Genomic DNA, 27,070 nt, shown 5'->3' with positions numbered 1-27,070 from the left:
TATGTCAATAGGAGTCCCTATCGGCAAGGCCGGACGAGGTTCTTCTATAGCCCGAAGGATGTGTGAATACGTTTGTTTAATTTTCAATACCATATTCATCATATGCTATTGCCATTCAAGTTCTCTGAGTTTTATGTATACAAAATTGGAGGGACACCACGCACTCATGTGGACGCCTCACTGCCAAAAGGCCAACGATGTCAAAGAAGCTGCTAAAGACTTATGTTATGCTTTATACCATGTGCCTTAAGTGACTCTTGGCTCTTGAATGTTCTCAGGTTGCGTTCTGTGTATCAATGTTATGTATATATCTGGTGTTCCACCGTGTTATAAATAAAGAATTAAAAAAAAAAAGAGTGGTAACAATATATTACATTTCCAATTGTAATCCAGTATGGTGGTAGTGTAATAATTGGAGGTGACTGCAGTATATCACAGTTATTCATTAACAAAGATTGCATATGTGTAAAGCTCACCCTACAAAGCTTTCTAGTAAATCAAGGTTCTTGCGATCGCTCACAAATTCCCCAATCATCTTCTTGTCCAGCCTTGGGTTCTCTCTGAGCCATTGAGCCACCTCATTGTTGTCCATAGGCGTTGCCAAGAGGTTTTTCTCTTGAAGGAACTGTATCCCTTTCTTAGATTTTTGGTTGAATTGCTCTGTACCAGTTATTAGAAGCTGCAAAACATCCATCCAAATACATCAAATAAAGGTTACTGGCCTCTATTGGCATCACTAACATATAAAATGCATTAAACAGTAAATCTTAGGATATCTATTATGTACTGATGTGCTTGAATAGCACACATGGAATAAAATGCGGGAGACACCATTAGCGCAGTAGCGAAGAGAAAATAAATTGTCGAATGCCATTAAAGCGGCACGGTCATGGCCGAATCCAGTTTTAATTTTTTTTTATTACTATTATTTTATTTATTTTTTAACTCCACAACATCTAACTGCCCCCCTAGTCATCCCCAAATGCCCCTAAGACCCCCAATTTACCTATTTTTAAAAAAATCTTCATTTCGCACCTGGACCTAGGTACTGGGCACCGCCATCTTTGTGTGGGAAGATGAAGTCCCTGTGGGGCACGTCATTTGCCCACACTAGATAGCGCTGTGAAATTCCCGCACATGCCCAGTTAAACACTTGGGCATTCGCTATTGTCTGAAAATCGGACGGGAATTTCGTATATTAATTTAAGATGAAGGAATGACTAGAAATTTCAGACGAACAAACACGATCGGTGTTCATTTGTTCAGTTTATTTAAAAAACTAGAAGCAGCTGGGAGCTTTGTTCTCCGCCACTTCACAGCCCCCCCCATATCCTCCCTCACTCTATATGGGTCAATATTGTCGTCGTCTCTCCTCTCCCCCAGACCCCACCCATGAGCGGCAGACGAGGGCCCTAAAATACAAAGTGGGGGGACACCTACTGTCCTCCCCACCCATAAGCGGCGGGTGGGGGTTCTAGAAGAATGTAGGAGGTGACCTATTGTCCTCCCCTTCCCCCCATCCCAACCCATGAACAGCAGGTGGGGGCCCTAAAAGACAATAGGGGGACCTATTGTCCTTCCCCCCTGGCCCCCACGCATGGGCAACGGGTGGGGGCTAAATTTAAAAATACCCCCTCTCCCCCCAGGATGACTAGAGTCCCCAATCCCCTAGTCACCCCCCCAGCCACAAAATGTTTTAATAAAGTCCTACCTACCCCCTCACCCTAAAAATAGTGAGGGGGGAGACAATAAAACTAAATACCTGTTAATAAAAAAATAAATACTTACCATTTGAAGTCGTCTTTTTTCAGCCCCAAAAAAGGTAGTATTCGTAAAGTTGTCTAAAAGCCCAATCTTGGTCGTTCAGCCTTTTGGTAGATAGCTCCCTGATACCGTGGGAATTAGGGAGCTATCTACTAAGCGGCTGCAAGATGCAGCCGCAGATCAGATCGGAATTTAATTCATTCGACTGAAATTTTGAACCAACCTAAAAGTACCGATTGTCGTCCTAACATGAATGAGCAAACTGTTCTCATTCTGTTAGGGTGAAATTCGGTAGTTTCACCGGCGTTCTATATAAATGACCGGACATTTGGGAATAGTGAAAGGAGGCATCGCAAGATCATGGAGGAAAGGTGAGACTTGTGGGAAATTGCTCTGACCACAGGAAATGGAGCACTCTTTGCTCCGCCCCTGGTCAAGTGTAGGAAAAATACATAAGATAAAATAGTCCTTACTTTGTCTTATGTTGTAAAGAAAACTAGAGCAGACTGGAAGACATAAAGAACAGATCCATAGAAAGGAAGACGAGACGAAAAGAAAAGGAAGCGATTAGAGAAAGGCAAGTTCGGCATGACAGTGCTGATTTAAGTGAATGCTGCATCTAGTCAGTGGGACAAATGATCAAAGGCTTAATAAATAGACAACAGTATAATGCCCATAGAGCTATGCTTTACAAAGTGCATGAAAGTATAAGCATACCTACTTCTAAAAGAAGCTAGAAGAATAACCTTCCAACAGCAGTGACTTTCCTCCCTCAGCTGACAAACATTATACTTGGAGAGGTTTAAAAGTCGTTGCATATTAAGCAGCATTAAGTAACATAGCATTAATGAGGAGAAGATCATTGAGATTGGGGCTAGAAATGAGGCGGACATGGCTTGTGATGTGCTGTATTTGACACACTTTTGTATTCTTTCTTGCTCTGGATGTGTTTATTGCAAATTGGTCCTTGCATTGCATATAATTAACATTAAATAATACAAAACACATGTAGCATGATGTAGTTAATAATTAATTCAACATGCACTATATGTTCACATTAGACATTTTCTTTTGCAGTAGGTTTCTTTCTTAACATTAAAGGTCTACGTAAACTTCAATTTCCAAACAAAACTTTTTGCATTTCTATATTCATGAATATTACAGCACGTTTTCATACAGGGATAACTTGATTTTGACCTATATCTGCCTATAAATGTAACGGTGTCACTGTCAATATGCAGGTGTGTTTAAACATCTTCTTAAACACTTTTTAACATAGCCAATTAATTATGGATAGTATTCTATTAACACTTCTTAAGGGAGCCAACAATGCGCAATATTATCTGAATGTTATATCAAAAATGAGTAAAATACCTTTTTCTTATTCTTTATTTCATTCAATTCCTGTACAGTTGGAAGGTAGGATGAAAACCTCTGTGGTTTCCTTACCGTCTTCTTCTGAACTGAAAACACATGAATTTGGGGAATAACAGTGTGGAAATTAAACCAATCCAAAACTAGATGACTTAAAAGAGATTTATATAAATACATGGAAATCCAGTTCATCATATACAATCCTGTATAAAGAAATTTCCAATACAACAATGTTTATTTAGGTAGGGGGTCTGTCACCTCTTTGCAGCATATCACACTATGAAGTGGGAATTATCATAAACATACAGTTCAGAAAGTCCATGTCAGACAAGTAAAACGTTTAACTTATTCATGTGCTGCACAAGTAAGGATTAAATTGTACAGGCAAGGGATGTTCACACAATTGACGATTTCTTGCAATACGTTGGAAAAAGGTCTCATTACTTCATTAACACAAGTTTGGAGAGAAATACACCTTCTCTGAAACCTCTTGAAATAAGAATGAAATTCTGTTTTGAAGTGATTATGCTGCTTATATAGACATGTATACAAGGCCAAAGGGTGAAGAATAAGGGGGGGGGGTGAGGGTAGAGAGAGAGAAAAAAAAGTTTAAGCACTAAGTGTGTGAAACTAGGTTTAACGGCAATATAATTTTTTTTATAAAAAAGTACAAAAGTACCTTGTTCACAGGACCAATATTCCAATATTTAGAAATTTAAGCCCTCAGCAATATTGTATAATGGTGATTTTATGTAACCAACAAACAAGATGAGACAGTGTCTATGTCAGGCCATTTTGTTTTTTGTATTTTTAAATTCAGCTATTGAATAGCTTTTGCTTTTTTTTCCAGATCTGCTATTGCTCCTGTTCCATTTTAGATGTCCTTGAAGACTAATGTAACGCTTAATTTCATTTGTTTAAAGCATACGCAGATTAATGTTAATACTATAATACTTTGGTTACTTTAGCTATTATGGGTATACAACCTACAGGGCTCAAAATTTCCAAGCGCCACTGGAAAGTGAAAATATTTGCCCTGGCGAGAAGATAGATCACCCCTTGTAGGGTATACTATGGCTTGCAGTTGCAAGTAACTTTTAAGGACTACAAAATCCGACAATCAAATCTATAATCACAATAAATTCACCATAAAACCCTGTGTTTTCCCACTCACAGTAAGCTTTAAGTTCACCTAAACAAATAAACAACCATAGTAGGTGCTGGTGAAAAACTGGGAGTATTACAAAATTAATTGAAAAAACACCTAAAAACCTAATTGAGTCCGTCCCCGCTTGCTATATAGAGCTAGAAATAACAGATAAATACTCTGGTATATGTGCTTGGGCTGTGCGCAAGGCAACTCATGCAGATGCAAATAGTAGATTTTTCTTCATGTTCTTATGTTTCTCACATGCTAACAGAAAAAGTGGAAAAGGACACAAAACTTCAATTATTACAAGATAAGTATAAAATTGCCACTATTTGCACCTGCATGAGTTATCTTGTGCATAGCCCAATCACATATACCAGAGTATTATTCTTATCTATTAGATTACTTTGCTATATCTTACCATGTGTGGAGTGACTCACTGCGGTTTTTATGTGTTTTCATTTAATTCCGTAATACTGCCATTTTTTTCTTTTCTTTTTTTGTTTTTTTTTTTTACTTTTAAGGCCTGGCTAGTAGCAGAGGACTACAAATGCTAAGCTGTGCTGCATACTTATTCAAATCCGATGTGAGCGTACAGCAAGAATAGATTTTCATTTGTTCCAATGCTATGCCATGCAACTCACCTTCTGTGCTTTCCTCTGCTTCCTGTATGCCATGACACATTTTATCTGCCATAAGATGACCACTAGTGGGAGGTCGTGCTCCAGTAGGTTCTTCATTTACATTCGTCATCTTTACTTCAGTAGGACAATCATTGCCTTAGGGAAATTAGAATTGGTCAGTGTTCAAAAGAGTCACTTTGCAGCTCAGAGAGAGCAGTCTTGAGTCAAAGATGGTCTCCAGGCATTGGAAGAAATTTGAAAGCATGTACAGTTTACATAGTTCTTAACAGCGTGGCTAGTGCAGGCTATTGTATTCATTAGTTAATCTGCTCACTAACAATTTAAAATTGATGAAATGAAAATAATTTTGTAGGGTTAGTCGCTCATTTGCATATTCCTACATTAACCCCTTAAGGACACATGACATGTGTGGCATGTCATGATTCCCTTTTATTCCATAAGTTTGGTCCTTAAGGGGTTAAAGGGTCACTATAGTCACCAAAACAACTTTATCTTAATAAAGCAGTTTCAGTGTATAGATCATGCCCCTGCTGTCTCACTGCTCAATTTTCTGCCATTTGGGAGTTAAATCACTTTGTTTATACAGCCCTATCCCTGCCTGTGACTTACACTTACACATAAACACTTCCTTTAAAGAGTCATCTAATGTTTACACTTCCTTTATTGCAAATTCTGTTTAATTTAGTATTTCTTATCTCCTGCTCTGTTAATAGCTTGCTAGACTCTGCAGGAGCCACATGTGTGTGATAAAAGTTAAATTTACAGGGAAAAACAAAAAAGTTTTAAAGTAAGTTATATCTGATTGAAAGTTAAACCATTTTTTCCATGCAGGCTGTGCCAGTCACCACAAGGGGAGGTATGGCTAGGGCTGCATAAACTGAAATAAAAGCGATTTAACTCCTCCACTGAGACTTCAGAGGCATGATCTATACACCAAAACTGCTTCATTAAGCTAAAGTTGGTTTGGATGACTGTAGTTTCCCTATCATGTAATTGAGGGCCAGAGGAATAAGAAAAAGCCATGATAAGACATAAGTAAAATAAAACAAAATGTTAGGACTCCAGGGGCTAGTATGTGGCTATAATAAAAAAAAATAATAAATTACATTTTTAAAAAAGTCAAATACCGTATATACTCGAGTATAAGCCGACCCGAATATAAGCCGAGGCCCCTAATTTTATCCCAAAAAACTGGGAAAACTTATTGACTCGAGTATAAGACTAGGGTGGGAAATGCAGCAGCTACTGGTAAATTTCTAAATAAAATTAGATCCTAAAAAAAATATATTAATTGAATATTTATTTACAGTGTGTGTATAATGAATGCAGTGTGTGCGTATGTGTGTGTGTGTGTGTATGAGTGCAGCGTGTGTGTATGAGTGCAGCGTGTGTGTGCATGAGTGCAGCGTGTGTGTGCATGAGTGCAGCGTGTGTGTGCATGAATGCAGTGTGTGTGTGCATGAATGCAGTGTGTGTGTGTGCATGAATGCAGTGTGTGAATGCAGTGTGTGCAGGGCCGGTGCAAGGATATTTGCCGCCGTAGGCAAAACTTTTTTTGCCCCCCCCCTCCCCCCCCCATATGTCCTGACTTCCCCTCCTCCTCCCTCAGTGGTCCTTACCTCCCCCCCCCCCCCCCCCCGTGTTCCTTCACACCCCCCCCCCCCCCCCCCCCCCCCCCCGTGGTCCTTACCCTCCCCTCCCCTAGTGGTCCTTACTTCCCCCTCCCCTCCCATAGTGGTCCTTATACCCCTTTTTTTTTTGTTATTATTCATTTTTTTTTATTCTTATTATTTTTTTCATTATTTCTTATTTTATTTATATATATATTTTTTTTCGTCCCCCCTCCCTGCTTGATATATGGCAGGGAGGGGGGCTCTCCTTCCCTGGTGGTCCAGTGGCAGTTCAGTGGGGGGGAGAGGGGGGCTGGCAGAGCTGTAACTTACCTGTTCTGCAGCTCCTGTCAGCTCTCTCCTCCTCCGCGCCGTCCGTGCAGCTCCTTCTATCAGCTCACACTGTAAGTCTCGCGAGAGCCGCGGCTCTCGCGAGACTTACACTGGGAGCTGACCGAGGTGCTGAACGGACGGCGCGGAGGAGGAGAGAGCTGACAGGAGCTGCAGAACAGGTAAGTTACAGCTCTGCCAGCCCCCCTCTCCCCCCAGTCTGTATTATGGCAATGCAAATTGCCATAATACAGACTGACTCGAGTATAAGCCGAGTTGGGGTTTTTCAGCCCAAAAAATGGGCTGAAAAACTCGGCTTGTACTCGAGTATATACGGTAATTACTTTTCAAGTTTTATCAGTTAAACAAATACCAACCATTTATCCTTATTTCAAAGACCACTGTTTTCAGTTTTAGAATGTAGGCAACTGACATAAAATGCATGCCAAAGCAGAGGAGTTGGAATCAAATATCCAGCTTACTGCTAAGTGTACAAACCCCTTGATAAATGTTTAAACTACATTTTGCTTTTCTTAGGAAGGCAAATGCTTACTATTTCCAGATTCTTTGGTTCCTTCTGAGGTATCCACAGAGGTTTTCCCAGTCTCTTTCATATCCTGTTGTGCGGCGTTGCTGAGAATTTTGGCCTGGCAATGTGCTTCTGTACTATCTATGACGGTAAGTAAAGCTTCCAGGGAAAGAAGATGAGTTGTATAAAGCTGTCCGGACACAGGAAATGCATTCTGGAGACAGGAAAGAAATAAAATAAAATAAAAAATAAGAAGCTGGTATACATAAAATCTAAAATCCCAAAGCTGGTGAACATTACATTACTCAACAGGATGGATAGCAGGTATTTTCCTCCAAATACGATTTACCCTGTATCAGTGTTTTACCAAATGCACAAAGTATCCACTTCTTACAAGCACTTGTTCAGTGGGCAAATTTTCTAAAAGAGGTAGCAAACAAAAATGTAAAGACCTTGGAGAGCAACTTGGTGAGATCTTCAAAGAGGTTGGAGCAATAGTAGTCACAGTCATAATTAATATAGAGCTCGGTCACAAAGCTGGGAATCCGCCATAGTTGCACAATCGCTTCCAAAGCCATTTCTTTCATCTCGTATGGCATTTTAGGGTTCTCCATGGTAATAACGTCCATTAGCTTCTTTATGTACATCTGTGAGATAGTGAAATACAAGTAATTTGATTAATTGATTACAAAGCAGCAGAGAACTCCTACTGCAACTTGTAGCAATGAAACACTGGAAATACAGTTCACTACAGAATAAAATTACATTTGATTCTTGGTTGAAAGAAAGATAGTGTTCAGGGAAAGAATCTTATGATGATAGATGTGTGAGAAACAGAAACCTGGGAGCAGTATTTTGGATGACAATAGGGTCATGTCAGAAAGTTGCAGTTCTAGAACAGATAGTAGTGGATAACAAATTATTTTGGGGCCTTGTGGAAGAAAGGTAGGATACAAGCAGTACAAGTCAAAGATGGCCTCAAGGCATTAGATAGGAATCATACACAATTTGTTCACATAGTTCTAAACAGAGTGCATAATACAGGTTATCTTGTAGAAGAGGGGATGCACAGACTACAATAAAAAGTAGAAAAGGAACAAGTGGACAGGACATCCCTCACTGTGACTGAGAGAACACACTGGGAGGCAATGACAGAATTGCAGGTTAGCTTCTTATTAATGTGCCAAGTTGACATAAATGGAAATGCTCACACAGCTGCTGCTGTACAGTCTTTATAGGAAACACCTGTACCGTTCATGTAAAAAAATAATATATGTAGTGGGTTTCAAGTTTTGTAAATGGAATTTGAAGAGATTGCAAAAAACAAAAAAACACTGAATGACTGATTGTATTATCTTTTGATGGCTTTTAAACAGTTATTCTCTTACACTTATTATGATTATGTTATACTATCATTTTAACTTCAGTATAAAAATCATGTCTTTATTTTGACTTGGGTATACATGTTGGTATAGTTTGCATATTGCATCTTCACAGACCCATACAAGCAGCCATCCACCAGCCCCAGCAACCCAATTTGCACTGTTGCCAGCCACTGAAGGAGAAAAACGAACTACAGTTCTCCAAGTGTAGAAAGGTATGTGAACAAAGATACATGCATTTTAATGTGATGGCCTTCTCAATTTTCTTTTTAGAAAGCTAGATAGTTAGAACTCTTAAAGGGGCACTATAGTCACTAGAACAACTACAGCTGAATGTAGTTGTTCTGGTGAAAATATCTCCCTTCAGGCTTTTTTCATGTAAACACTGCCTTTTCAGAGAAAAGGCAGTGTTAACATTGCCCCTAGGGACACCTCCAAGTGACCACTCCTCAGATGACCACTGGAGGGGCTTCCTGGCTCAGGGCTACACAGTAAATAGCCCTGCCGTTCAGCGTCCCCATGCTCTGCATGGGGATGCTGAATTTTCCTCATAGAGACACATTGATTCAATGCATCTCTATGAGGAGGTGCCAATCGGCTAAAAATCTGCTATTTTGATGATGTCATCAAGGGGGCGGGGCCGGCGCACCCCTGGAGTGATGAAAATAAGGTTTTAACTGGGGGGGGAGCCACCTAAAATGGTGGGTTTTCACTATAGGGTCAGGAATACATGTTTGTGTTCCTGACCCTACAGTGATCATTTTACTAACCACTGTTCAGAGATTTAGACAGGCACAGTAAATCACATGCCCTGTGCATGAAAATACAAGATACAAGAAAAATACAAGATCTTGCACAGAATTCTATATTGAACCATTGACGACAGAGTTACAAGGTGCAGAGGTGATTTTCTCAAATTACTGATCAGACTGAAGATACCAAACAGAGAGCAGTGATAGTAAATTGATGGAGTCTTCAAGATGGATGGTGATCACAAATTCGATATCAAAAAGCCACAATATGGTACAGCGAATGTACAGTGAATTGGGAGTTGTCAATTAATGATAAATCTAAGAATAAAACAGGTAAAATGGAAACCTTCTTTTAAAGAGACACTATAGTCACCAGAACAACTACAGCTTATTGTATTTTTTCTGGTGAGGATAATCTGTTCCTTCAGACTTTTTGCAGTAAACACGGTCTTTTCAGAGAAAATGCAGTGTTTACATTACAGTCTAGGGACACCTGCAGTGGCCACTCCTCAGATGACTACTAGAGGTGCTTCCTGGGTCAAAAGCTGCACAGCAGTATCTCCACCTCCTTTATGGACACACTGAACTTTCCTCAGAGATGCAATTGTGACTTGCTGAGATCAACACTTCTGGTAAAGTCAGCCAAGGAGGCATATCAGGGGCAGAGCAAGCAGCAGCACACTGGAATAAAAGTAAAATGGTACTATATTTGGGAGAGGGGGGGGGGGGGGGGGTTAAGAGGTTAAGCTATCTTTTTAGCTTCGTGGCCTAAATGTCTAGTTAGTGAGTAAACGTAATAGTATCAGGCTTTAATTGCAGATTTAAACTATTTAGGAAAGAGCTTACAAGAAAATAAAATAACAAAAAACTAAAATGGATATACCTCCATCTGAAACTTTAAATGTTCTCTCATACTTTCACAGAGAAGAAAAAATGCTCGTAAAGAAGAGGCATACAGGTTTAACCGTTCCACGCTTAGCAGCTGAAAATAGAACATAAAAAGGCCGTTATGAACATTTACATGCAAAAGTGATCTTAAAAAGATATAAAATGAACATTTAACCACGCCTGTGAGTATTTGGTTTAGGCAAACATATATAATTAGCACCAAAAGCATAGGTTAAAAGGTTTACTTACTACATTTATTTTGTTATGGATTACCTGCTCAATAGCATATAGGTTGTCACCAATACATAGAAAACATATGTAGTAATAACATATTTAGAAGAAATCTACTACCATCTATATAAGATTCTGTCATACACGTTTAGTTAATGTTCACGAATATTTATTGGCTATAGCATTCTATAATGGATGTGGTGGAGGCAGAATACAGCTTGTTGATATGTAACACAATAATACAACAGCTGGCACACACCAAACTGAAAAACGGCTGAGAAATTCCTTCTTACCTGGAACAAGTGCCGGCAGAGTTCATCCTTTACCAGGCCCAAAAGTGAGACATAGTTTGAAATAGGTGCAGACTCTAGGGCAACTGTAATAAGTTGTAATCCCATATGTATCATCACCTCAGAGTTATGGCGGTCATGGGGATTAGTCAGAGATATAAGGAAGCGGAATAGTTCACGGATACAAGGCAGTCCATACGGTACCAAGACTGTTCCTGAAAAAGTAGACTGTGATTTAGTTATGTTGCTTGAAAAAAGTTTTGCTTTTTTTGTTGCTTGTGTAAAAGTGAATCCACAACAAACATGAACATTTTAAGGATGAGAAAATCAATGCATAAGCCCAAAACCATATGAACAAAAAAGTAGCTTATTACCAAGTTCAATTAGTCCCCTCATCCCTAAAAGATTTTAGTTCTGCAGTACCCAAAGAAAATACTGGTCCACTAAGCTTGTAGCCTACAAAGATGACCCTCTACAAAAACACTATTTTAGGGTCAGTGAGGCAAATGACAAATGGGTCCACAGCTTTTCATTAATTCCAGATGATTAAAATCAGATAAACAAAGTGATAAAAATTATAGTTTTTTTTCTTGTCATACATGAAAAACAACTAAACATGATCAAACAAAAAGCGGTCTCTGCTTCAGATGTTCCATGTCAAACATGGTAACACACAGATGTTTATGAAATACATATTCCATAAATGTACACAGGAATGGAGGTAACAACTGAGGTGTTGTTCAGGATCTATGGTATAGAGGTTGGTCAACTAGCTTAGAATGTATACTGAATAAACATTGTTTATTTAATGCTGCACTGTCACCCACATCCTTGCAAAATTAGTATATAATAAAGAGTTATTAAATACTCATACTGTCAGTATTGGCATTTCACAGAAATTCCAATCCAGTCAAAAAATATACTGCGACAAAGTAGGCGCTACGTTGTCTCAGTATTTTTCCTACGCCTAACACTTCTAGACACTGGACAGAGCTACCACCATCTACAAGTGTCAATCTCCCAGCCGTCACTGGGTGCAGAGAAATTGGCTGCATCCATAAAGAATCCCACAGTCTTGTGGGACCGTCCAGAGCCCTTAATGCTGTAGAGTCTGCGAGGGATAGGTTCTGCTAATTAGTAGAAATAAATTAGTCAGATAGAACACCATAGGACAACAGTTTGTGTCAGTCTTACATTATATTACAATTATCTGCTCAAAAAACATTTTTCTAAATGTGAAAATAGATCCATTTAACGTGTATTCGTTTTATCTTGCCTTCTTTCTGAAAAGGCTGAGTAAATCTCACGCCCCTGGGGTTTACATAATCCATATCATGAACAGACGCAGAGTCAGACTGGTCAGCCATGGACATGTTGTCATCTAAAACTTCTGGAATGGACTCCACTGAAGCAGACTGGGTCTTCCTCCCCATCAACTCTTCATTCTTCATAAAGAAAACAAATATTTATCATGGGGTACGTTATACAACAAGCAAAGCTTAATGGAAACTAGACAAAGCAGTTTACAAGAGATTTGTACATACACGCAACCCACTTGATATGTACCACTGTCATAAAATCCCCCAAATTGTGCTTAGTTACATCTTCTGAGTAAAACAATATGCCTAATATGTCATGAGTTTAGAGAGGGGATAAATACCAGGTATACCAAGTAATGTGAAAGCCACTAAACTGGGGGGTGGGGGGGGGGGTTTATACAATAGAAATTCCCACTAAATCAACAGGAACCAATCTATGAGCACAGGGGGAAAGGGGAAAAGAAAAGGCATGCAGCCCTGATATCAAAGTATCAACCTGTAGAAATAACAGCTACATAAAAGTAACAATGTAACGGTTAGGTACTTTTTTCAACTAAGGCAGGGGTAGGCAACCTTCGGCTCTACAGATGTTTTGGACTACATCTCCCATAATGCTTTTACAGCCATATTGCTGGCAAAGCATCAAGGGAGATGTAGTCCACAACATCTGTAGAGCCGAAGGTTGCCTACCCCTGAACTAAGGTATAAGTTGCAACAATCTAGTTTTCAACAGGGCTGAAGATACAAAGTGGAGTAAGGTAGGATTTAAGCCTTAGTAATGAGTGTTTGATCAAATTCCTATTCTGTGCCCTCGAGGGCACCCCTTACCCAAAAGCCTGTTCACCTTTAATCTGAGCCCTTATCAAACCCACGGTGCTAAAAAATACATAATAGCTGAATAGAAGTAATGTTGATGCAACTCAATGGTACAAATTATCTCTGCAATAAATAAATTAGAAGTTGTAAATCATTGTATTGTCAGCACACTCGTGGTCTGGTAACTTGAGAAGTGCGCCTGTCAGAGTCCCTATGTGTAGTGGTAATAAGCATTTTTTTACTGCCTTTTTGACGCACAAAGTGAGTTTGCACAGTATATTTTGCAAACCTTATCTGTGCTACAGCTGTATAATACGTCATAGGTTGCTCAGCTATGTCGTCTGAGTACAGCAATACCCCTGTATGGACCTGTCAGGTATATGTGGATATTGAAGGGGCACATTTGAGACAAAGCTTTTCCAATTTTTTTTTCAAACTTTTAATTTTTACGCTGTGTCCATATGCCATTTTGGGGTAGTCAGGTTGGTTATTCACTACCCCACAAACATACAATTTCTTAAAGAATACAAAAGGCAATTCAAAAGGCATATTATTTTGAACCTTCGCGTGGGATCACTTTTTCCCCCTATTTTGTACCAAGTGTAGTGGTAATAAGAATTGTTATCAGCCTTTTTGACCCACACAGTGAGCTTCTACTGTATATTTCACAAACCTTACATGTGCTACGGCAGTATAACACTTCATAGGTTGTTCAGCTATGTCGACCGAGTACAAGAATACCCCCGTATGTACCTTTGCCAGGTATACGTGGATGTTGAAGAGGCACATTTGAGACACAGCAATTCACCTGGGGTATTCCAAGAAGCATATTTTGAACCTTAGCGTGGGAAAAAATTTTCGCTCGTTTGTTCCAGGTGTAGTGGTAATGAGCATTTTTTTTTTTTAATGTACGTTGTTCCTTTTTTAAACTTTTTTGTAAAATGTTTTAAAACTTTTTTTAACCCTGAGGGTTAAAATAAATAAATAAAAGTGAACCCTCAGGTGTTAAAAATAATAATCCGATCACAGTAAAATGTAGTCCCTGCCAATTGATCACTGTAGTCAGTGATCAATTGGTAGGGAAGGGGTGGGATTTAAATGTAATTACTTTTTTTGCAGGGAGAAGAGGATCAGCACTGATCCGTCTCCCTGCACTTCACCCTGAACACGAAAGTGCAGGGAGGCGGATCAGGAGTCCCAGCATAACATGTGCTAGCTCTGACAGGCGGATATTGAGGTAGACAAGAGCAGCGTTAACGCCGCGATCGCGGCGATCTGGGGTTAATGTTCGCAAGGGAGAGAAATTTTCCGTCTTGCGTCAGGGGAGGGGTAAATCTTCAGCTCCTATTACTCCATAAGCCATGATTAATCTCTAATTAAAGGTAGTGTGCTGTAGTTTGGACATCTCTGTTCTGATAATGATCAAATACAACACCTAGGCCTACACATCACCTTCACTGACATACCTTGTTGTCTTCCTGGTTCTGCTGTTCTGAAAGGCATATATCTCCAGCTCGCATAAGAGCCGTAGCCACACTGTGATCAAGGTCAGAGAGGTCCTCTTTCGATGTAGTCTGGGAGGACAATTCTAGGCCACTGTCAGTTACAGGACTAACAACAGATGATGTTGTTTCTGAACTTCCCACTGAGAAGGACGAGGTAGCATCTGGTGACGAAGCATCAATAAAAGGAATTCCACCTATAAAAGAATAATAGAGGGCTTAAATTAAATGTACATTTCAAATATATATATATATATATATATATATATATATTTACTCTAACAATATGTAGCTTACCAAGTTAAAAAGTAACAGGAAAAAAATAAATATATATATTTGCTGTTTTGACTCATTTAACCTTTTTCTGCATATAGTTTAAGATCAACACAGAGGGAGTGGAGCCTAACTGATGCACTGACCTGTCGCATATCTACGGATCCCTGCAGATAAACGCTCTAAAACAGACTATATGAATTTTTGCTCCTGACATATCCTGGAAACTAGAGGAAGCCATGGAGGTTAACATACTCTTGACTTAGAGATCGGCACGGCTGATGCCTCAGCTTGTTGCTGCATACTCCGACTGTATTTCCTTAACTCTCTTCTCCACCTGCCAGTGAAGGATATCCCATCACTTGTACTGCAATGGCAGGTTATCAGTAACCCCACAACAGTCATCGTGCTGCGAGAAAAATGGGAGACGACACTGGCAGATCACTGCTGCAAGAACTGCAACCCTCTCTCAAGGAGAAGCTTTAATGCCTGTTTACTGCCTGAATTTTGCGCTGAAAGTCCCGCTGACACATCCCTTGCCCCATACCGCCCGAAAACCCACATCTTCAGCCCAGGCTGGAGGAACTCATCAAGAGCAGCCTGTCAAAAGACCACCTAAATGGCAGGTAAGAGGGTGACATGGTCTAGACTGCAGAAGCCGATCGGAAGTAAACGTCGTTGCAATTCTTGCAGAGTTGAAATGAGCCTGGATACAAGCTGGGAGAGGGCACAACTTCCAATGAGACCAGTTTTGCAATTACCTCTGAACTGCCCTTTCCAAATAAATTAATAAGATCAACAAAGAAATCCTAAGTATACTATGACAAAAACAGATAACTGCATTTAGCTACATAAACGCACACCTTTGAATAGTTGATGTAAAAGTCTGCGATACACTGTTGAGAATTTGCATAAAATATTGTGCTTTCAAGTTGAGACTAAACTACAATTCAGTACATTCAATGTGCAAAGTTGTTAATGTCTTTAATTTCCACCTCCCACATTCAATCTACTGAACTCGGCATCAAGTCAAAGGATGTGCCACATGAACTTTGGATAGTACAATTAAAAGTAGCAGTGTTTATATGCAGTATAGTGGCCCACTAATTAAAAGTAAGGGCCTTGTTTAGTTGGTTGTTTAGGTGAACAGTAGATTTGTCTAGTTGATTACGTTGGACATAAACTATACCAAATATGTGGGCTAGCAACATTTAGACTCCAATTGGGAGGTGGGGGGAGCATGTAAAATGTTTGTCTCTTACGTGCACTACTAAATATACCCATTTACACTGGTCAGCCACAACATTAAAACTACCTGTGTAACTTCATGTAGGACTACCTCATGCTGCCAAAACCGTTCTGATGCATCTAGGGATGGACTAGACAAGACCTCTGAACGTGTCCTTTGATATCAGGCCTCAAGACATTAGCAGCAGATCCTTTGAGTTCTGCAAGTTCCAACATATCCCACAGATGCTCAATTGGGTTGAGGTCTGGGGAATTTGGAGGCAACACCTTGAACTCTTTGTCATGTCCCTCAAACCATTCCTGAACAATTTTTGCAGTGTGCATTATCCTCTTGAAAGAGACCACTGCCATCAGGGAACTGCAACATTCTCTAGGTAGGTGGCAAGTGACAAGTAACATCCACATGCATATCAGGACATTGCCTAGACCGTAACATTGTCTCAATCAGCCTGCCTTCTTCCCATAGTACATCCTGCTCACACCTCTTCCCCAATTCAATGGCACACGTACACCCAGACATCCACCTGATTTAAAAGAAAAACCGGACCAGGCAACCTTCTTCCATTGCTCCATGGTTAAGTTCTGACGTCCACGTCCCCATTGAATGCGCTTTCAGTGGTGGACAGGGGTCATGATGGGCACTCTGCTGTGTATGGGCAGCACAGCTGCAGACCAGTCAAAATGCGATGCACTGTGTGTTCGGACACATTTCTATCATGACTGACAATAGGGTTTTCAGCAATTTGATCAACAATAGCTCTTCTGTGTTTACAGTCAAAGTCACTCGGATCTTTTCGTGAAATGTGACATTTTTTTTAAATTAAAGAACAGACTTGTCACTTGCTATCCAATATTTTCCACCCCTTGGCAGGTGCCATTGTAACTATCTAATCAATGTTATTTACTTCACTTGTCAGTGGTTTTAATGTTGTGGAGTATAGATACTTCACTATGTGGTCAAATAACTAGAGACCATTAAACTTCCAAGTAACCATAACAGTCTGCATATTACAATGGATCAATCCATTCATTAAAAGACAAACCAGAAAGGGAAGGGTAGATTAATCATTGATCACATTCACTTAACGAACTACATATTGGGTACAGAAACACACGGGTAGCAAGAGTTACACAATAGATTAAGGTTGTCTGAACAAATACACAAACATCTATATTTATTCGCTTCACTCTGCCACAATATGCTGGCAGTAGAGACCTACCGGTTACATTGGTGGTCATGGAGGTACCATTGGTTAACGCCTGCTGTGAGGATGGGTCAGCTCCAGCCTTTGTTACGTGGCGTGGTGCCCTCGGAGACCTCTTTTGCTTCTTCCATTTTGAAGAGTCGCTCATTCCCCCTGCTCTCATTTTCAACTGCAAAGAGAATATTAGGTATAATGAACAATAACATATTTTCTTTGGGTATGATTATGTACAGATTTGCCCAGGACACACTTTATTTCATCATGTTGATGCATATGTAACATGTTGCAGGAGTGCTGATAGATTTATCACCTGATTTACAACCTGTAGCATTTGACTTTGTATGGAAAGTGCTGCCCTGCACTGTATCATTCTCCATCAATTAGTATAGTAAAAATGTTCTATTGCCAGTGGAGAGTAACTTTTAAAACCTGGATAGTGACCGGGTACTTGAAATTTTAAGTACTGGAAGTGATACATGTCTTGAACACGCAATGAGCATGTCAAAGCCCTAACTGCACGTGAAATATATGATAGGAAAATAACCACTCAATATTCCACATGGGCCACACATTGACAGGCGATGTGTTAAATTAATCGTGATGTTATTTCTATATATTTTATGCCTTTTGTTCCATCAGGCCAATACAAACCATTGTGTGGAAATCTATTCACAAACCGGACTTTACATAGGACACGAGGTCATGCGTTTAGACTAGAAGAGAGAAGATTTCGTCTAAGGCAAAGGAAAGGTTTTTTTTACTGTAAGAACAATCAGGATGTGGAATTCTCTGCCTGAAGAAGTGGTTCTATCAGAGTCCATACAGATGTTCAAACAGCTACTAGATGCATACTTGCAAAAACAGAATATTCAAGGATATAATCTTTCAATGTAGGGTAATAACTGCTTGATCCAAGGATAAATCTGACTGCCATTCTGGGGTCAAGAAGGAATTGGTTTCCTAGCTTGTTACAAAATTGGAAGTTCTTCAAACTGGGGTTTTTGCCTTCTTTTGGATCAACAGCAAAAAACATATGTGAGGAAGGCTGAACTTGATGGACGCAAGTCTCTTTTCAGCTATGTAACTATGTAATCATGCTCAGCTCATCAGGAAAGTGGTTTATAGGGTTTTCAATGATTTTTCTTTTTCGTAGCCTTGGGTCTCATGTATTATATGCTCTATAGCAGTGCACCAAAGCATGTCCACATCACAGAGAAACAGTTATCTAGGAGGAGGAGTAGATAAATGGTGTGCATTACAGATAGACAAATAATTAGTGCATCCATTAGAAACTTTGTTACCATGGTAAACACTTCCTATATAAACACCCATGAGGCAAAGAAGAAACTAAAATGTAAGTTGCACATTTTGCTGTATTCTGCAATAATGAATAAAAACATAAAATATATTCAGAATATCCGCAGAGTACACTTTCACTGTCTATTCAGTAAAAGCTGAATTTCAAACAGACACATAACTCCGTCTATTCACAAAAGGCAAATCGTTATTTAAACCAGAATTAGCACTTTTTCACTCTGCTTCAAGCTGGCTGTGTGTAAATTAGCCAAATCCCTTTTTACAAAGTCAAATTAGAACCAAATTGCCTTCAACCGGCTGTTCCAATCCCCCAATACAGACCAGGGGTACTGCACCTAAAACAATAAGACTCCCTAATTCTAAGTCACCCTAACACTACCGCAAACGACCAATACTGTTAAGATATCCTTCAATTATGTTCAATTTGGTTGAGGTATTTTGAAATAAACTCACTGCAGTCATGATATCCATTTGGCTCAAGTTTGGGCACCTTCAGTTGTTAGACTTCAAATACACAGAAGTTTTTTAACAAACAAATGCAGTAGAATTAAGTAAAATCAGCCAAATAAGTAATTATTAAGTAATAAATCAGCCAAAGTTGCAAACGTAAGCAATTTTTTTTTTTCCCCTTTTTTAAAATAGGCTCACGTAGGTTATTAATGAGAAACTAGCAAGGGGTACCAGCAGGACTTTTAAATCTAAGAAGGAGCATTGAATAGAATTATACTATTTTGCCTAGCTCTTTGGGGCACACATTTACAATGAGTTATTATTTCACACAACATTTGTGTTCATGCTTGTAAAATAAGAAGGAAAATTATACATTTGTGCACTGTAAGAGGAAAACAATACTGCTTTAGATAGAAGACAGAGCTTAAAATAAACAAGCATTTCATAGACAACTAAAGTTGAGATATCACAAATTTTAACCAGAATGTTGTTCAGATTCAAGTACTATGATAATTGCAGATTTCATAAGCGAAAGGTCACTGTTATTAAAGGGATACTAAATGCATCAAGACAATTTTAGCGTAATTAAGTGGTTTCAGTGTACAGATCATGCCCCTGAAGTCTCACTGTTCGATTCTCTGCAATTTAGGAATTAAATCACTTTTGTTTTTTCCATGCAGTTCTAGCCACACCTCCCCTGGCTGACTCTCACAGCCTGCATGAAAAATGTTTTCCATTTACAATTAGATGTTAAGTTGCTTTGGAGGTTTTTAATCTTCTGCCCTGTAAACTTAACTTTATTTACACACAGGGGGCTCCTGCAGCTTCTAGAAGGCTATTAAAAGAGCGGGATATTAGACATTCTAGATTAAACAGACTATGCAATAAAGGAACCTAGAATATATATGTTCCTTTTCAGAACATGTTTGACTAGGACTATATAAGCTACCGTATATACTCGAGTATAAGCCGACCCGAATATAAGCCGAGGCCCCTAATTTTATCCCAAAAAACTGGGAAAACTTATTGACTCGAGTATAAGACTAGGGTGGGAAATGCAGCAGCTACTGGTAAATTTCTAAATAAAATTAGATCCTAAAAAATTTTTATTAATTGAATATTTATTTACAGTGTGTGTATAATGAATGCAGTGTGTGCGTATGTGTGTGTGTATGAGTGCAGCGTGTGTGTATGAGTGCAGTGTGTGTGTGCATGAATGCAGTGTGTGTGTGCATGAATGCAGTGTGTGAATGCAGTGTGTGCAGGGCCGGTGCAAGGATATTTGCCGCCGTAGGCAAAAATTTTTTTGCCGCCCCCTCCCCCCCCCATATGTCCTGACTTCCCCTCCTCCTCCCTCAGTGGTCCTTACCTCCCCACCCCCGTGTTCCTTCACTCCCCCCCCCAGTGGTCCTGACTCACCCCTCCCCAGTGGTCCTTACCCTCCCCTCCCCTAGTGGTCCTTACTTCCCCCTCCCCTCCCATAGTGGTCCTTATCCCACCCCCTCCCTCTCATAGTGGTCCTTATCCCCCTTCTCCCTCCCATAGTGTTCCTTATCCCCCCCCATCCCTCCCATAGTGGTCCATATACCCCCCCCTCCCTCCCATAATGGTCCTTATACCCCACCCCCTCCCATAGTGGTCCTTATACCCCCCCTCCCTCCCATAGTGGTCCTTATACCCCCCTCCCTCCCATAGTGGTCCTTATACCCCCCTCCCTCCAATAGTGGTCCTTATACCCCCCCCTCCCTCCCATAGTGGTCCTTATACCCCCCCCTCCCTCCCATAGTGGTCCTTATACCCCCCCTCCCTCCCATAGTGGTCCTTATACCCCCCCTCCCTCCCATAGTGGTCCTTATACCCCCCTCCCTCCCATAGTGGTCCTTATACCCCCCCTCCCTCCCATAGTGGTCCTTATACCCCCCTCCACCCCATAGTGGTCCTTATACCCCCCCTCCCTCCCATAGTGGTCCTTATCCCCCCCCTCCCTCCCATAGTGGTCCTTACCCCCCCCCCTCCCTCCCATAGTGGTCCTTATACCCCCCCCTCCCTCCCATAGCGGTCCTTATACCCCCCTCCCTCCCATAGTGGTCCTTAACCCACCCCCTCCCTCCCATAGTGGTCCTTATACCCCCCCCCTCCCATAGTGGTCCTTATACCCCCCCCCCCTCCCATAGTGGTCCTTATACCCCCCCTCCCATAGTGGTCCTTATACCCCCCCCCCTCCCATAGTGGTCCTTATACCCCCCCTCCCATAGTGGTCCTTATACCCCCCCCCCCCCTCCCATAGTGGTCCTTATACCCCTTTTTTTTTTTATTATTATTATATTTTTTTTATTTTTTTTCGTCCCCCCTCCCTGCTTGATATATGGCAGGGAGGGGGGCTCTCCTTCCCTGGTGGTCCAGTGGCAGTTCAGTGGGGGGGAGAGGGGGGCTGGCAGAGCTGTACTTACCTGTTCTGCAGCTCCTGTCAGCTCTCTCCTCCTCTGCGCCGTCCGTGCAGCTCCTTCTGTCAGCTCACAGTGTAAGTCTCGCGAGACTTACACTGGGAGCTGACCGAGGTGCTGAACGGACGGCGCGGAGGAGGAGAGAGCTGACAGGAGCTGCAGAACAGGTAAGTACAGCTCTGCCAGCCCCCCTCTCCCCCCAGTCTGTATTATGGCAATGCAAATTGCCATAATACAGACTCTGACTCGAGTATAAGCCGAGTTGGGGTTTTTCAGCCCAAAAAATGGGCTGAAAAACTCGGCTTATACTCGAGTATATACGGTAAGTGATTTAACTTCTAAATGACAGAACAGAACAGTGAGACTGCAGGGGTAATATCTATACACACCCAAATTGCTTGATTAAGGTCAAAATAAACTTAAGACTCCCATGCATGACAATGGTGGTTCTTATTGGCCATGTAAAGTCACCATCAAAACAATGTAGGTCAATCAGTGGCTGAAGAAACATGGCTGAATTGAATTAAAGGGACATTCCAAACCTCTAAATCCCTTTAGCTTTCTGAAAAGATTTGTGTGTGAAGAGTGTATCCTATTTTTTAATTTTGCAAACAGTGCAGACACTTTTATAAATTAACCTGGTTGCACCCATTGGCAGATAGCAAGTCCTGTTACTTCCTAGTTTGGCTAGCTTAGGATACAGGCAATTATCCAGATCACAGGTCTTGCAAAAACTTCTCATGAGCTTCATTGGGTAGTAAATCAATTCTAGAACTTCATATGGTTTTGAAGAAAAGAACAGGGGAGAAATGAAAAGTCCAAAACCTCCACTTTGGTGTTGGAGTATGTATGTTGAGGGGTTTCATTAGGAAATGCTGTACATACCATAGCGCCAACATCGGCAATCCCCAAAACAGGACACCGGTGGGAGGGGAGTAAAGGATTCAGGTTTAGTGATACTGCCCAAAGTTGGTGGAAAGAGGGCAGGACGGCTGGTGTGAATGCACTGTTTCAGCGCTCTCTGCAGGGTCCTAGAGCTCTGAGTGTAGCGCAAGAAGTTCTAATGATACTATCATGCTATGCTTTTTGGGGACAGTTTCCTGGAGTCACCAAAACCGGACACAGGGAAGAAAAGTCGGGATGACTGGACAAGTCCCGTAAATTAGAAATGTCTTGCAGAAATTAGGATGGTTGGGAGGCATGACACAGAGTCAATTAGAGTAACTATTGGGAGTGTTAGTCACTCTCTGGCCATGTCAACAAGAGTTCCAGGCTATGAATGTCAATTCTCGACATACAAGTCATATGTTGTCAGCACACATAGCATGCTGGTGACTACCAAATGGCAATAAGAGGCCCCAAACCATTCCGCCTTGGCCCTCCCTCAGCCTATCCTCTAGGATGCCTTCTCCTCCTTCTGCAGCGAGGGGGAATCAAGCCACGAAATGTGGATCAGCTTGCAGGGAGTATTTGTACTTGGTGAAGGATTGCAGGTAAGTTTATTGTTTGATTACTTTTTTCTTTTAAAGGGGCCCCTTGCTAGCAAGAGTTACTCCATCTGAAAAACTCTTTTTGCACGGACTAACCCTTTAACAAGTGATTTTAATAAGTGAGAGTAAGACATGTACCAATTGAATAAAGGCTTGACAAAACAGGAGACACCTTCTAGAGACACATTACCTTTAAAGACTATATAACATTAAATAACAATGTTATTATTTGTTTTTCTCTTCATACAATTTAATCCTTCTGTACCAGTATATCTATTTACATATCCTTCTGGCTATGGCATTACCAGTAATAAAGTCTTACATTTTGTAAAGCTCTTTGCACAAGATAGCTACAGAAGAGAAGTTAAATAAATAAATAAGCTATTTTCTAAAAATTAAAGAGGTAGAGAGGTATAATTCACGTGTTAGAAAATAGGGGGTGGGGGTGGCATCTATGTAGATTTTTTATTTTTTTTAATAACAGTTTAGGCTGTTTGAGAAATTAAATTGGGTTCTTTGGTTGAAATACAAAAACTTTTTTTTTAAATAATGTGTCTAATCTACCTACACAATTCAGCAGTTTAAAATACTTGTAAAGTGATACAAAGTTCACTTGTTAATTATGTTCTTCTATTACATGCTAATGGCCTTTAGGGCAGAGCTGGGATGTTCTTTGGCAATTTGTGACAATACTAAGCAAATAAAATTCTTCGACTAATGAGTGCCCTTAATCCACACAAATTATATGTTTTGACGAGTAAGGCACTCACCATAAAGTGACTGCTTTTGTGGTCACAGATTTTTCGTTTTTTTTATTTGCCCTTTCCCTTTGACTGGAGTATATTTGGAAATGCTGCACTTTTATATAGAAGATATAACTGGGATACACAGGCAGGTTCAGAGCGACTGTGTTACAAGAGTGGGATAGTTAGATTTACAAGCCTCCTTACCTGAACACGTTTGTTTTTCCAAAACATATTGTAAGCCTCAAGGAAAAATGGCATGAGCCATAATTAGTAAATTATGTAAAGACACCACATTCTATGCATTTGGAGTGCAGACAGGGGACCGATTGACACACCACAACGTGAAGGTTAAATCACAACACCATGCACATTGAAAAGAAGGTAGTCCATGATTCCAAATGTGTTCCTATACAAAGCCACTAGACTTCCCCTAAATTATCCTACACACTGAACCAGAACAAGATTTTAACACTGCCAAAGGCAGGAGGTGATATGCTTGTGTTCACATGATTTTAAAACACACTCTTTATCAGTGTTCTATAGGAAGGTGTCCATCAAACTGAATTTACTAGAGTTTAAAGATACCAACACCCAGTCTGGTACATGCTACAGCTAGAGTAAAGCTTTAAGGCTGCACTGCCTACGTTTGAACTGTCTATGACCGATTATACCTAAGCATTCTTTAAAAGCGAGATGGAGAGCCTTAGGTCTGCAAAATGCATTTTTTTTTATTAACACACCTGTACTTTAATGACTTGACAGCTAAATCATCTAGTTGGTAAAACATACACTATGGCCTGATGCTATAGAATGAAGGACTAAGATGGTCCATTGGCACTCGCATCTTAGAGGAAGAAGAGCATTTCAGGAGTCTAATTTATGCCACTTACTTATATTTAACAAATATCTGCCTGAGGGTGATCCTATGGATAGCAGGTCTGCTTTAAATAAGATAAAAACTGTTTAAAAACAATGTCCCTTTAAGGTGTTTTGTAAATTGCCTAGAGTTTTAACATGATGGGACAACAGCATTAGAAATGTCCAAATACCTTGAATATCTTGAATGATAAGACACCACCTCGAACACTTTTATTCTAAATCCCATGAATACAAGCTACCCATTCCATTAAAGAACTTAGTATTCAGTAAACCTGCTAGCATAATAAAATCAGATTGTTTTACAGTTAACAGGAAAAAAGCAGGGAACTAAAGGAGTTCTGGGACCCAAATCTAACCAAATACACAAAATGGGAGGGGGGATCAAATAAACTATTTGGATGCACATGTACTATATCTTAAAGGGTCAGTCTAAACACAATAACCACTACAGCCAAGTAGTAGTCATGGTGAACAGACTCTATGGCTCCATTCTTTGCTTTTTTAGTTGTCAAACAATTTGACAAAATTGACTGTATAGGCAACCAGACCACTTTATCTCAGTGAAGTCGATTAAATCTAAGTGCCATGTCCCTGTCTCTATAACCTTGAGACCAAAACCATTAAGGGAGGTTAACATGCCTCTAGGTTTCTACTGGCTTTTAGGAAGACAGAAACTAGAGGCACTTCCACAGCTAAAGCAGAGTAAAACCACCTTTTAAACCCATGCAAGTGGGGTTGGACACCTACTACACATATAGAGAAACAATATAGCATTAGGATAGCGATCCTTTAGGATTGATGTGACAAACTATCCCGAACATCCAGAGATCGCCTGCTCTTTGGCTACATTTATAAATAGTCATACTGATTTTCAATATCAATTTCCTCCATTGACAGCAATAATAGGCTAACTCGCCCTTAGTTTTCTCAACCTATCACTGCTCTCCAGGTGGGATGGAACTGATAAGACTATATACATTATTCAAAAGAAAAATTGGAGCACTCTTAGGACTTCTTAAATCCATCTGAAATGTTAATTTATTTGAACTTCTCGTAACGTAATTAATACATTTGTGACCAACATTTCAGCCGGTCCTTGAGAAAAACCCAAGGAGGGGCCGAAATGTTGGTCACCCAAGGAGGGGCCAAAATCATGGATGTATTAATCAAGTTACGAGAAGTTTAAAAAAAAAAAAAAACTAAGATTTCAGTTGGAGTTTGTGGCGGAACCTGTGGACCGACAGAACCAACCTCATCACCGTGCACTGGAGAAGACTGCTCGCCAGCCTCTTGCCCTGTGATTATGATCCCTGGGAGGTTTGGCCCTTGAAATAGCAGATTTGGGCATAATAGATTTTTGTTGTGCTGCTGCTGCCCCTTTAACTCCCAGAGAAAGGGTTTGTACTTTAAATTGGCACTTAGAATGCCGTCAAAGTGCCGAAGTAGTCGAAGTGGCCGCCATTCGAAAAACGAACACGCGGCGGTGGCCATCTTGGTTCATTCCATGTGGTCAGCGGTATGTGTAGCCGAATTCATGGAACTGAAATCGGCTACACAGTTCTGCGAACACCGCTGAGCCTTATCTTCTCCCACAAGGAGTTTGCAGCCGCAGAGACTAAGTCCCGTTCGAAGATTCGAACGCTTGTTCGAATGGGACTTAGTCAATTTTTCAGCCTGAAATAGACCGACCGCACAGCCCAAATCTATGGAACTGTTTTGGGCATGAAAATGTGCTTGCGGTCGGTCATAAAGGACTTCCATCTAACTTTTTAACCCCTGAACCGATTGCCCTGATTTTTGAGTATGTGTTTATTTGTCGCATGCTGATTATGAAAATGTATGTTTTATGTTTGTGACATGTATAGTTTAGAAGTTATAAATATTGTGTAAAAACTGTATTCCTCTGCCTGTGATAAGGAGATTACCCATTGTGTTCAGTAATCATATCACAGGCAGAGGGGAGGATTTTGTGTGGGAGTGTCTGTGTATATTGTACGGATTGATTGGTTGTTCTGTAAAACCCTGTGGGCTGTACTGTGGTTGTGGATTGGGAATAAAAGAGGCTGTATGTGCCAGGACAGTCAGATTCTGCTTAACCCTCAAAACGAAGTGTCGTCTCGTTATTGGGGGAATTGGATTGTATGCTGACTGCCAGGAGTGTAAACCTTTCGTATGGTTTTTCCTGTTCAGCTGTTTCCACGATTCGTGTAGTTGGCAGTTCGGGAGATTGGTGCTTACAGTAGCTGCCTGTGCATCTGGAAAGGGGAATATCGCCTAAACAGTCTGTTTCAGAGTTAAGTCCTAAGAGTGCACAAGCTTTTCCATATAGAACATTGTATACAGGGTTGGAGGCACCAGGGCAGGTGTATTTTCCAGGTAGAGTGGAAGTGTCTGTTATACATTTACCCAAGTAAGTGGATTCTCATAAGAGCAGGCA

General features: G+C 40.5%; 1 protein-coding gene across 6 annotated transcripts in view; it reads right to left on the bottom strand.

The window, feature by feature from the left end:
• The window catches only part of GBF1 (golgi brefeldin A resistant guanine nucleotide exchange factor 1), a 177,689-nt gene that overhangs the window by 49,512 nt on the left and 101,107 nt on the right, over positions 1-27,070 (bottom strand). For 4 of the 6 annotated variants that reach the window (XM_063434328.1, XM_063434330.1, XM_063434329.1 and 1 more), the window contains exons 9-18: positions 17,323-17,476; positions 14,546-14,778; positions 12,221-12,389; positions 10,948-11,159; positions 10,419-10,517; positions 7,854-8,048; positions 7,426-7,615; positions 4,932-5,067; positions 3,139-3,229; positions 477-679 (exon numbers count right to left, since the gene is read on the bottom strand). In XM_063434328.1, the coding sequence (XP_063290398.1) occupies positions 477-679; positions 3,139-3,229; positions 4,932-5,067; positions 7,426-7,615; positions 7,854-8,048; positions 10,419-10,517; positions 10,948-11,159; positions 12,221-12,389; positions 14,546-14,778; positions 17,323-17,476 (1,682 nt within the window). Of the gene's footprint in view, positions 1-476; positions 680-3,138; positions 3,230-4,931; positions 5,068-7,425; positions 7,616-7,853; positions 8,049-10,418; positions 10,518-10,947; positions 11,160-12,220; positions 12,390-14,545; positions 14,779-17,322; positions 17,477-23,958; positions 24,028-27,070 lie in introns of those variants that run through there. The other 2 variants (XM_063434333.1, XM_063434332.1) reach the window with 2 other exon arrangements.

This window comes from Pelobates fuscus, chromosome 10 (assembly GCF_036172605.1).
Source record: "Pelobates fuscus isolate aPelFus1 chromosome 10, aPelFus1.pri, whole genome shotgun sequence".
NCBI lineage: Eukaryota > Metazoa > Chordata > Amphibia > Anura > Pelobatidae > Pelobates > Pelobates fuscus.
This window is presented reverse-complemented; position numbering and strand designations above follow the sequence as displayed.